The sequence below is a fragment of the Populus nigra genome, chromosome 18, assembly GCF_951802175.1.
Source record: "Populus nigra chromosome 18, ddPopNigr1.1, whole genome shotgun sequence".
Lineage (NCBI taxonomy): Eukaryota > Viridiplantae > Streptophyta > Magnoliopsida > Malpighiales > Salicaceae > Populus > Populus nigra.
The window spans coordinates 9,501,291-9,514,703 of record NC_084869.1 but is presented as its reverse complement, the minus strand read 5'-3'; the positions used below and the strand labels follow the sequence as shown (position 1 = coordinate 9,514,703).

General features: G+C 29.4%; 1 protein-coding gene across 1 annotated transcript; it reads right to left on the bottom strand.

The window, feature by feature from the left end:
• Window positions 1-1,476: 1,476 nt before the first annotated feature.
• On the bottom strand, window positions 1,477-4,733 carry LOC133678122 (GDSL esterase/lipase At5g62930). Its single transcript, XM_062100326.1, has 6 exons — window positions 4,526-4,733; window positions 4,350-4,427; window positions 4,111-4,251; window positions 2,466-2,542; window positions 2,135-2,299; window positions 1,477-1,787 (listed from the first exon to the last, which is right to left on the bottom strand). The coding sequence occupies exons 1-6, from the start codon at window positions 4,622-4,624 to the stop codon at window positions 1,619-1,621; spliced, it is 729 nt and encodes a 242-aa protein (XP_061956310.1). The 5' UTR covers window positions 4,625-4,733; the 3' UTR covers window positions 1,477-1,618.
• Window positions 4,734-13,413: the final 8,680 nt, after the last annotated feature.

Sequence of the window (13,413 nt, the reverse complement as noted above, 5' to 3'; positions counted from 1 at the left end):
TTCAGAGAGGTCTCATTATCCTTGCTTAGTCATGAATACGATTGTCTTATTTCGAATTTAGGGGAAAAAAAAGAAAATAGTTCAAATTAGAGGCGAAGCTGCCACCATAAATGGACCAAATATGTGATATTTCCATGGAGTTCCAGGAATAAAAACAAGGGTGTAGAGGAGATCACTGTTGAAGTATTTATCCCAGAAAAAAAAAATGGTAGCCATCACGAAGGAACGGATTCAACATAGGAACCAGTACATGCATACTTTGTTATTTACAATTTGCAGAATATTGAGCAAATTTCCTTGTCAAAAATTAAGGATATAATTGCTGTACATAATATTGTTAAAAATATTTTTTTAACACGACATAAAAAATACAATATAAACTTGAATTGTAAACTCAGATCATAAATCATAAGTAAATTTTTATTAACTAATTAAATATTGATTATTCTAGTCAAGAAATTAAATTACATTAAAATCTAATAAAATAAATCAACAATATTATAATCAATGAGTGATCTAAATAAAATAAGAGAGATAGATAGTATGAATTAATAAATTAATAACATAGAAAAATAGAAAGTCTCAAAACAAAATTTCTCAATACATGGGAATCACTGAAAGGTAGAAAGCACATATAAACCTAGTGATAACCTGATTGTTCCCATCACAATAAGTCTTGATAGACCCTTTTGCAACTACTAATGAGTTTAAATTAGTAATTAACTAACATAAATTTAATAATAAAATAAACCCCTAAACAAAGTCTAATGTGCTAGAAAAAATTCAAATTAAAAATAATTATAACAAAATTGAATAATAATAAAAAAATCTTCATGTTAAAATCCCTCCTTATAGCCTAAATTTTTAATTTTTATATATTTTTAACAGATTTGAGTTCTAATTTCAAACATGTCATTCTCTCTCATTTGAATGAATTATTGGGCCTACGATATATAGTTGGAAAGATTCAGATGTTTAGTTTCTATCCCAACTTTAATCAAAACAAAATTCCACTAGTAGCTCTAGATATGTCCCAAATAATACATGAAGATATTGTTTGACATATTTGACAATATTAGTTTATTAAATTTGACCATCTAAAATATTATGTTCCCTAACTCCATTTAATCTGAAACTTTACCACAATATATTTCTATATATCTAATATTTCCCTATAAAATTTCAGCTTTATCCAATATACGGTTTGAAAGATATGTTCAATCTCGCAAAACTAGTCAACAGACATTTTAGGCTAAATTTGGATCTAACTTGGTTCATATCATAAATTTAGTAAACTCGTAAAATCAGACCGACTTTACCAATTTTACATGGGTTAAGTCTGATTTTACTTTACTAGTTTTGAGTTTTTAGTCCAATTTAGCACGTTAGATACATATTGACTTACGATTTTACAAGTTAACTCATGATTTTAACAACCTTGACTACATTAATCAAATGCTACGAATTTTCGTCTAGTTGACAAAATCACCTATGAAACCTCTTTTATTAGGTGAATGAATGATACAGAAATTCATAAGAGTAAGACTCCAATAAACAGGGAAAATATTGAACACCAATGGAAGAAGTAAAAAACTAAAGAAGAACGAAGCATGCAATTTTATAAGCACTTCTGTAGGAAAGCCTTCTCAGGGTTCTTTCCATCAATTTCTGAGTGGTGAGGGAAATCATATGGCATATCTTCAGCAGAGAGCCATGCTTCACTGAACACTCTTACTACTTCTTCATGGACCACTGCATTACCTTCTGGGGTTAGGTGCAAACCGTCACTGCAATTCGCATGCTTGTTAGTACTTACAGGCAGCTACATGGTTAATTTTAACTACAAATTACAGTACGATAATAATAGCCTACAAGTCTTTATGACTAAACCATTTTTTCATAACCAGATAACATCTATTTCGTTAAAAGTTCTTTGTCCTCTGCTCATCATCCTTATCAATCTCCTTTCAATCCAGAAAAATATACATCAAAGCATAAATGAATTTGTTGGAATGATATTGCAGTGAAAACAAAATATATGCGAGGAGCTGCTTGTGTGAAGGAATACAAAAAACGAAACACATTTTCAGAAATTCATAAATTTCAGGTAATCAAAGCTTTAAATATTACAAACCTCAGGAATTTTTTCTGCCAACCGTCTGTTCCCTGCATCTTGGACCATAGATCAATGGCATGGATGCCTAGGTCTTTGGCTAACTCAACACATTGCCTTGCATAAACTCCCGCCATTTCATTTGTCCTTTCTGGAAATTGCATAGCCTTCTCACCATATAAAGAACTGCCCAAACACATTTGTAGGTTTACTTCCAATATATTTCATAATGCTAATTTAGAAGATGACACATCTCACAAAAATCCCCAATAGCATGCGTCTGCACCTCTATGCAGCCTGTGTGTGCATGTGAAAACTCAAGGTCAGAAAACAGAAAAGGAAAGGATCATACTTGGCATATTCTTTACGCCCTTCCTCATCAACTGGTGGTGGAGTAATAAGCACAACTAGCATGGCGGGAGAGCACTCCTGCAAACAAATTCCACTCACATAATCAGAAACAGGTCTGATGCCCGCTGATATAGAACAAAATAGTCATCTTCATGTGTACTTTAGCTTTTTACTATAGATGAACTGGGGCATGGGAACCTGGAAAAAGCTGCTAAGCAGCAGCAACAAGATTATGTATATTCAGTTATTCACCAATATAACTATGGCAATAAATTGTGATGTAACTGAAACATCACAAAATAACAATACGAAACCAAGTCGGTATTAGATATTATTTAACAAACTTTTAGCAACAGCTTTCATTCAAGCAATTGAATAAGCAAATTGTGACACTACAACTGGGGCTCTAAATTCTACTATATTGGATTAAAACCCATCCTGTACTTTGTTTAAAACCTGGGATTGCTCCTTGGATTCAAAATTGAAGAGTTGAAGAAATTATTATGACAGTTTTTAGTACAGTTTTTTTTTTCTTTTTCATTTTTAATGAAAAATTTAACATGCCAAAACTTGAATGGGGAACTGTACAAACTACAAACTGAGAAATTGTCAGAAGTTCCAATTGTGCTGAAGCCAGAACTGTGGAGAAACGGGAGTTGGCAGCTGCTCCAATCCAGGAGACAGCAACAAAGTGGGAGCTAGTGATGTTATAGCAGCAGATTATTTGACATATGGGTAATGGAGGAAATTCAATGGTAAGAGGGAGGGGAATGATGTGAACTTGGTGCTGAATAGAGCAGCGCTAGATGAGCATTGGGTTGGGCCATGGTGGGATGGATGGCAGTAAGAGAGGTGGTGGTAGTGGATTAGTGTTGTTGAGGGTGAATACAGTGACCAATAAGAGGTCATGAATGAGAAGAACTCGGTGGAATGTTGAACGCAGTAGTGGGGGTTGGTGGTCTCCTCTTGCAGATCCAATGTCATTTGATTTGTTTAAGACAATGATGAATATGTACAAGACTGCAAATATGGTATTTACAAAGTGCAGAAATACCTATGTGGCTCTGCTAGAATGGCAGAAGTGGCAAAGATGATATGGCAGTTCTAGAGCTCACAGATAGGGTGGAGCTCATGCTTGACGCTGTTTGAGTCAATGAAGATGAAGATAGACTCTCAATTACAAGATCTGGATGTGGTCTTTCTGAAAGGTTCTCAATAATCTTCAGTTGGGATAAAAAATAGGCTACCATGCTGCAATCCTCAGTATGAGGAAATCAACATAATTTTTCAGCAGTAAACACTAAACACTAACAAAATCTGTTGCTATAAATAATCCTCACCAAATCCCCAGCTGGTTACATAGGATTTGCTTGTATTGTATATACTTATTACAACTTATTCTCGTTGCTGGTTCATCACTTTCAAGAGCATCTTTGATTTTGCATTGACCCAATACAAATGTCAGAGTTGAATCAGTAAGAATTTTTACTTTTTTTAAAAAAAAATCAACAATAGATGACTTCAAATACAGTAAAATAAAAGGTAGACAAATTTTAGTACTGATTATTGCCAACCAATATATAAAACCAACAAAAGAATTCCAAAATAATAATAATAATAATAATAATGTAAGATAGAAAGAAGACCTTCAAATGCAGAACCATTTTTTTGAGATTCTCCTTGTATTCTTCAACAGGAACATGCTGCCTTTCACTGTTCCTCCCCAGAAGAGCTGCATCATTAGCTCCAAAGAATATTGTAGTAGCAGCTGGAGGCTTTGTTGAATTCTGACAATACAAACACCAATAAATCAAATAAATAAATAAATCCCACAACACAAAAAAGAAAAAAGAAAAAGAAAAAAGAAGAAGATATCTTTGTTTACAAGAGGGAAAATGTGAGTTAACAAGAACAAAGCCCATCTTGTATTGTAACCACCATAGCCACGGACTAACACATCAGCCTATAATACAAAATCAACCATGATTACAGGATTATAAATCAATACAAAAAAACAAATTGAAGTAAAAGGGCATCTTTAAAACCCCAATAACGTTGTACCTTGCGAGAGTAAGTGTTAGCAAGTGAAGAACCCCAACCACCAGATCTAAAAGATTGCTCTGTTATTGAGTCTCCAAATAACACAATCTGCGGTCTCATCTTAATTTCTCGACACAAACTTGTGAGGATGCAGCAGAATAGAGTCACAGACAAGGTGGCAGTTCCGTCAACAGAATAATCACTTTCCACGGAGCGTTTTAGTTTTTCGTGCAATAAAAGCAAATAATTTTAGACCGTTTATTTAATGAAAAATATATTTTTTTTTAAGTAAATTTCTTGATATTTGATAATGTAATGAAAAAAATTAAAAAAAACTTTTCAGTATTTAGTTATATTTTAAAAAATAAGTTAGAAAATAACTTATTAATATTTTATTTTTTTCAAGTTTATTAAAATAATGAGGAACAAATCTTACAAATTAAAAAATTAAAAGAGAATGAAATTGAAAAAAAAATCATAAATTATATCAAATAAAATAAATAATAATCAAAATAATAAAGATCAAATCTAACAAATAAAAAATTTGAAAGATGAAGAAATTAAAATAATAATAATTACCATTTTATAAATTATTTCAAATAAAATAAATAACAATCAAAAGAATAATGACCAATTTTGATAGATAAAAAATTTAAATTAAAAAATGATAAGGAAAAAGCAAATAACAATTATAAAAATAAAGAACAAAGTTAATATAAAAATCAAATTTGAAGGGATGAAATTGAAAAACAATATTCAAAACAAAATATATATAACAATCAAAAGTTTGAGGATCAAATTTGATATAATCAACAAATAATATGATATTTTTAAATATTTCACAACTTCCGGAAAGTGTTTTTATCCTAAAATAAAAGGAAAACACTTTCTTGAAAACCAAGTCAAATTTTTCTTTGACTGGAAAGTGTTTTTCGTTGACCAACTTTCCTGATGACAAACAAACACAGAAAAGTTTGGAAAGTCATTTCCAGAAAACCATTTTCCATCAAACAAACAAGTCCTTAAATTCAAATACTTTCTTTAATGCTAAAATAATACGTAACCGTTGTCAAGGTGATTATTCTTTAGCATCAAAAATAATTTTAATGGTGACTTTAAAATTTAAAGTGTGCAATTAATAAAATGACTATAAGTGATTGTTTGGGAATGGAGTAAATGTTGTTTGTAGTTTTTGTTTGAAAATATATTAAAAAAATTATTTTTAATATTAGCACGTTGAAATGATTTTAAAATACAAAATATTTAATTTAAAGCTAAAACAGTTCAAAATTTTTCAAAAACATAGTTGAATCGCAATGTCAAATAGACACTAAGGCTTCAATATATCAAATCATGTGGAAATTAAACTAATGTGATTTGGTTGAATTAGTGGGTCCAACCATAACCCGACTAACCTGATCAAAACTAGATTTGACAAAAAAGAATTGTAGACGCCGCCGTTTTAATTTTTTTAAAAATTATTAACATGATAATGATGTTCTAGGCAAACTCGAGTCAAGATGTGGCTCAACTAACTAGGGCAAAACCTGATTTGTTTTTTTTCTTTAAAAACTTTAAAGCGATGTCAATCTAATGCTCTTTTTAATAAAAAAAAAGAAATAAAAAAAGGTTTGTTCAATATTTTCAGGCATGTTTATAAGAAAAAACTATAATCATCAAACTTCTCTCGTGTTTTATGGATACAACAACATGGCAAGCTATGCGTTATGGAGTGGGACCTTGTGTAATCCTGCATGTCCCTAGCTAGTGAATGGGACCAATTAGCACCAAGATCAATTATTTTCGTCATTGTATTGTGGAAAATTGATAACTTTTTCACTATGATTGTAATTAGTGACTTCTCTCTTCTCTTTCATACTAGGGATTGACAAAGAGAAAAATAAAGTTTGAGATCGAAATGAAACTCTCAAAATCAAAGGGAATGAAGTAGTTGAAAAATAGAAATAAGAATAAGAAAAACTTTATCGTGCTGCTTATAGACCAGCCAACACATTTTGCTACCTTTTACAAATTGGTCTTATGTCTTTTAATTGTGTTTTCCTATAACAAATCATAAGAAATTAGTAGCTAATTTACAAAGAAGAGTGCAATTAAAAAAAAAGATCAAGAAGAAAAAAATATAAAATGAATTGTTCATTCATATACATTTTTCCTTATTCTTTTAGTGTATGTTATAATTTATCTCACATTTTAAAATTTGTTTCCCCTTAATATATACACTAAAAGATCTAGAGTTTTTCCCTAAATGCATCACTATTAATATATTATTAACATATATACTAAAAAATCTATAGTTTTTCCCTTAGTATTTTATTATTTATATGAATAATGAAGTACTTGATTTTTTCTCTCAAAATTTTGGAATTTTTTTCTTTGATTTAAATCCTTTTATAGCCTAATTAGATGAGATTAGACCTAATATTAATTACGGTAAAAATACAAAATTAAAATATAAAGGACTAAAATGTAAAAAATAGAGAAAATATATGGCTAACTTCACATTCATAACAATTTTAATTTTGATCTAAAAGTTTATTTTTTTCATTTATTAGTCCATGAGTTAGAGAGTGAGAAAAGAGTAAGTGGTCTTTTATCATTTTTTTAACTATGAAACTTGTCGTTCTTAATGTCAAAGGGTTCCATTTATGAGAGGAGTTTGATGCTTTTTGATTTTGTCTATAAAAAAAGAGATTGGGTTCTGTTTTGTTTTCTTGATTCAATTTATTTTTTTAAGTGATTTTGGGTGTTTTGAGATTGTTAGTTGGTTTAAAGTGGTTTATATGGTGTTTATTAATAGATTTCAGGTAAAGCTCGGTTGAAAATGAATTTTCAATTCAATAAACCCACCCATAAATTTACTCTATGCAACAAGAGGTGACGTGTCAAATGCTATCATTTTCTTTCAAAAAAATAAGAGCGGATGACATATCGGTTATCCCTTAAAAAAACAAGGAGCAAACACATTGGGATGATTTTTTTCATGCTGTTTATTTTTTTGTCCTTGATTGTTTTTTTCAATTTCTTCATCAATTTGTGTTTTCATTGATTTTTTATTGTTTTTTATTTCATTTGTTAATATTTGTTTGATTTTTAATTGGTCTTTATGGAGCAGTTTCAAATAAATATTGTGATATTTGTTTTGTATTTAATTTTGCGAGTTTTTATTTTTTATCATATAATTTTTTAAAAAATTTATTAAACCTAGTGGAGTTCATGACTCAAGTCATGGATTTGGCGAATTAAGCTTCAACGACTAGATCGATTTAATATGTTAACGTCTCAATATATTTTTAAAAAGATGTTATTTTGAAAAAAAAATTAAAGTTAAATCATGTTTTAAATAGCCGTTCGAATTGTTTTTGGACCCGACAAGTCTATTAGGTCACGTTGGGGTAACTTCCACAATTATTTAATTTAAAATCCGAGCTAAACAAAGAGTTGTGTTATGAGTTTTTAGGTTTGACTAACTAAATGTAGTTTAATGACAATTTCAAAGGGTTTCACGTGGCCTGGTCAATCTTTTTTACATGCAAAAGAGTTTTGATAGGACAACATAGTGTGTAGACTACCTTGTTATGTTTTATATAATAATTGATAGAACATCATTGTCATTATATAATTTTTTTTAATATAAAAATGATGTATGATTAGATTATTTATTGTTCTATATATTTTTTTCAAAGATTAGTAAAAAAAATATTATAATTTGAAATCTCTTGATAATTCAATATAATGAATTAAATAAAGATTTATTAATTTTGGATTATATATTTATTATTAGAAGATGTTTTATAAGCTAATGATGTTTGTTTTATACTATGTAGAATAGTTTTATCCAATTTTATTTCTCATGTAAGTCATGTAAGAAGGTTATTTTCATCTATCCATAAAAATAGATAAGTTAGATTTATTAATATAGTTGTGAGCATAACACATTCCTCATAATATTTATTTATTAAATAATTTTTACTATGACAAAACTCACATACAATTTTTTTTGTTAAAAAAAATTAAATATACTTGTTTAATTATGATTGAAGAATTTGATAAATCAAATTATTATGAGGAATGATATATTGTTAGGTTACATATGTTAAGGTGATTTTAAAGAAATTATAATATACTGAATAATGTAACTTCTATGTTGTTACCATTATATGTGTGCCAATATATATTTAAAAAGAAATATATGTAGCAATATCTATTATTATTTTATGTTGTTGTGAAGTAAAATCTAGATTTAGTGATCGTAGATTTAAGCGAAGTAGAAAGAAAATATATTATATTATGGTGAAATTATCTTGAACCTTCTAAAATTTAACTATTTTCTTACTTTGCCTTTACTGTTTTCAAAATTATGGTTTACATATTGGATAAACTCAATTTTAAATTTAAATAAAGAGACAAATACATCCTTGTATATACAATGTAACATAAATAACCAAGTTTGCTCTTTCCACAAATTTTTTTTCCAATTGATTTCTTCTCTCCTCTTTAAGAAAACAAAATCTCATAAAAATCAAAACCTAGAGTTTTGTGTTTAATGGATTTACTTTCTTTTTATTTGTGACATGATTTCGTTTAGATTACGAGTTCTAAATTAATTATTTTTTTAAAATCCTAAAAAAACCTTTAAATTGATTATCAGAACCCAACAATTATAGATGATTTAATGTAACATTAATTTGCTGTTGTGATTTATCTATGGAGTGCCTGTGAATAGTAGATGGTTTTCGGTGCATTAGAATTCCCAAAAAAGGAGAAACCAAAAAGTTTGCAATTATCATGAAGATGTTGTGGTTTAGATCTTGATTAGATGCCTTGTTCACGCGCAGCCGCAACTTGTGAAAAAAATATGTTTGATGATATTATAATTATGAACCAGCGCTAAATAAATAATAAAAATTGAAGATATGATGAAACTAATATTGCATGAGGGCTAAACAATTGTGCTAATGAATAAAAATTTACCATAGTAAACACTTACAGTATCATTTTCTTGTGAGAGATTAGCTAAAGTTTTCTTTAGATGGTAAATGCGTTGGCTATTTTGATGGGAAAATCGATCCTGCAGATCAAGCCAAATATCTCAAGCACTGTTAACAAATGCTATGCTAGATCTGATAGAGGTGCTGATAGAGTTCTGAAGCCATGAAACCACCATGTCATTACATCGTTCAAACAAATACAAAAGATGGTTTTCTTGGTCAGTTGGTTGGTTGATGGTTCCTATAATAAATGCCAATTTGTTCTTGGAGCGAAGAGCTCTCTGCATTGTACGAGACCAAGTTGCGTAGTTGTCACTATTAAGTAAACATGTTACCAGAATTATGGCTGGGTTGTCTTTGGTGTCTAACTGAAAGGGATTGCTGGGATTGTTAAGATTTAAATACTAATGAGTGGTTGTTGCATAGTTGGTGTTTGGGTTAATATCTGATGAGTGAGTTGATGGGTTATGTGGTATATTTGGTGAAGATTGATTTTCTGATGAATCCTTCATGGGTATTGCTCTCTAGAGCTCTGATACCATGAAAGAAACTGAAGAGGATATGAAAAGATCAAGGAAGAGAACTTTTACATGAAGAAAAAAAATAATTTAGTGAATTACTTATTATTTCACACTTTGTTCTTGTGATTTGCAGAGAACACTGTTGTATTTATACACAACTCAATATAACAAAACTATAACAAACTATTTTATCCTATACTCTTATAACAGAAATGTTTTCAGCTAAATAAGGAAAAGGAGAACATAAAGGAGAAAGAATACAAAGGATTTATTCTATTGCATTTACAAATCTTGTTGCAGGTTGTGCTAGCTGAGTAGCATGTGACTGACATGGTATCTAACTAAGAAACAATAGAAAGGAAAAACCCAAAAACAACCCCCTAGCAAAAATACTTCACATGCACTAAGACAACGATAGGAAAACTAGAAGAAAAGGTCTTGCATGCAAACTAAAAAGGAATAGGAAAAATCTGAATTCTGGCTAGACCAAAGAGAGAGCACAACCTGAGGCACAATGAAATCACATGCTGAGATGTAAATCCTAGTCTCAAACAAATGTTACACTATTCCCTAAAAAAATAATAACAGCTCTCCTAATGAGGATTCTTAGCAGAACATGAAAAGTGTCATTATTGTTGGTTGCATTAACCATTAGAAGAGATGAGGGTTGATTGGTAATAATAATGGGGTTGGCGAAAAAGAAAAAAAGAAAGGAGAAATAGCGGCAGCTAGGTGTGGGAGAGGAAGGGGTAAAAGAGAATCGATGATAATTTTAACATTTAAAAGGATTTTTAATCATTAATTAGAATATAATGATAATCTTATAAATTATTTAAATTATTTTATTGAGTTTTTTTTTTGTTAATGGCTATATAACTTTAAAAATTGTTTTGATTCTAAATGTAAACAGTAATTTCTGAAAAAAATAAAAATAATTATTTTTTTGCTTCAAGAATTAGTGTTAATTGTTATTAAAAAATTTTCTTGAATGATTTTAATAAAATAAAAGATGATTTTTTTGTTAATCAAATTGAAAGGTGAAAAAATTCCAAGTACTAACTGTGAATTTGTAATTGTTTCTCAAATGACTAAATTGCTATTAATATGGAGTTTAAGGACTTTAGAGTTAGTTTTTTTTTTTTAATCTAAACCTCAGTATCTAGAAGTCTAGCTGACCTTAACTAATTCGGTCGAATTAGGATGGTTCACTAAGGGGTAAATCTCTCTTAGTGATAGTATAAAAGTGTTATTTATAAAAATATATATATTTTTTTTTTCAATATGAAACAAACACTAAAAAATAAATTAATAGAAAGTATTTTCTAATCAATTTTTGAATGCTGCTAATTTAGAAGAAAATATTTTAACTTAAAAAAAAAAACATATTTTCCTTGACATTATCAACTTGATATTCAAAACCACTACAATCACCACCAAGACCCCCACAACTATCATTTTATAATCACCTCATACATTTCATCGTCATCACCTTGATACATCCAAACAAAGAAAATAACTCATTTTTTAGGAAAATGTTTTCCATGGAGGAAAATATTTTTTGCAAAACAAACTTACCCATACTGTGTTTTGTCCAAGAAGCTCATCCTGCCTAGAACCATTTGGGTTAAATAGCATATTTCACCCTTGAATTACTGGGGTTGTGCTAAAATAAGGATTGAATTATTAACTTGACTGCTATGATGAACTTGTTATAAAACCTCACAAAGAAAATATTAGGTTTTTCATGATTTGCTATAAAATTTAGGCATGTGAGCTGGGAGTTTCTAAAAAAATAAATTCCTCGTAGGACGAGTGACTATCCAACGCTTAAGCTAGTACTTATGGAGGAGAAGAAGATGATGTATAGAAAAAAAAAAAAATGCTGTGTACGTGTCTAGATTTAGTCTTTGCCTAGCTCTGTCCAAAATTAGTCTGTGTTTGGTGAGATTATATGTATTTATACACCTGTCTTAGTAGGTCGTCCAAAACTCTGGTTGACCACGCTAGTCATCTATAGTCGCCTGTCTATCATATTCTTAAATATATTTTTTTAATTATTTTTTGGACCATAATATCATATTCTCAAATAGTCATTTTCTAGACAAATCATGTCCTTCCGGTGGATATTGAACTATTAAAACTAACGGTCAAACTTTAATAGTAAGCTAAAACTGTATGTTCAGGTTATGCAAAACTATGTCGTATAGAATATTTTACCTAACGTTCAAATTTTGACCCGTTAATCATAAAGGTTCAATTTAGCAAGAGGACTTAAGTTATCCAGAAAATAATACAGTAGTTTGAGAGTATAATAGAGCAAAATTAATAGCCCAAATCTTATTTTGCCACATCCTCAATAGTTAAGTGGTAAAATATATTATTATTTAGTGTTTAATATGATGATAGATTTTATGCATGGTTATAATTAATTTGAAAAAATATAATTTTAATTGTGGATTTTTATATAAGAAAATAGGTTTAATATATATATATATGGTTAAAATTATTATGAGATTAATTTTTGTACATAAAATAAATAAAAAGCAGGTCTTTATAAATAAAAAATATATTATTTTAACTTTTATAAAACTAATATTTAAAATATAACTGCATATAAAATTTACTTTATTGTGAAATATATCAGATTAATTCTCACATAGTTTTTTTTTCCTACTAGAAAAAATAAAAGCAATATCTAAATATTTATTTAATATTAAAAAATTAAACAAACCTATAACATAGCAGATGATCAGGAAGTGCTAAAATCAATTGACATCCAAAGACATACGCACTACTGAAGTCTCTTAAAAATATATAGCAACATGAGAGGATGAAAGAGAAGCAATCAGAGCTAACGATTACCGATAAGACATGGTAGCTGAAAATGAAGAAAAAACACAGTTGATTTTATTAGAGTTTATATTATGTCAAGTCCAGTTAAGCTTTTGTTAATCTTATTATGATTTTGCAGTTCTTCGATGATCGCTACTAAGACTTAAAAAGACTTGAAATAAATCACACAAGTCGAGAGCGAAAGAAGGAAATGGTCACTTAGAGAAAATGAAAATATGGAAATGATCAGAGTATAAGATGTTATCATTTAGAAACGATGGAAACGGCAGATCCCACCTAGTTATAGGCTTGCGCCATTACAAGTTGCAAGCACTAACGCACGCAAAGATGCATGAAGCAAGAGTGGATTCTCTCCTCTACTGCTAGCTAGAGATATATTGGATGAGATTCCCACTAGCAAATCCTAAAACCATTGGTGGAAGCTTGATCAACATGAACATCTTCCGTATAGCTGTCAGAAGAGGAGTTTTTTCTGGGAAAAAAGGGGGGCACTTTAAAAACACTATTCAGTAAAGAGTATTCATCT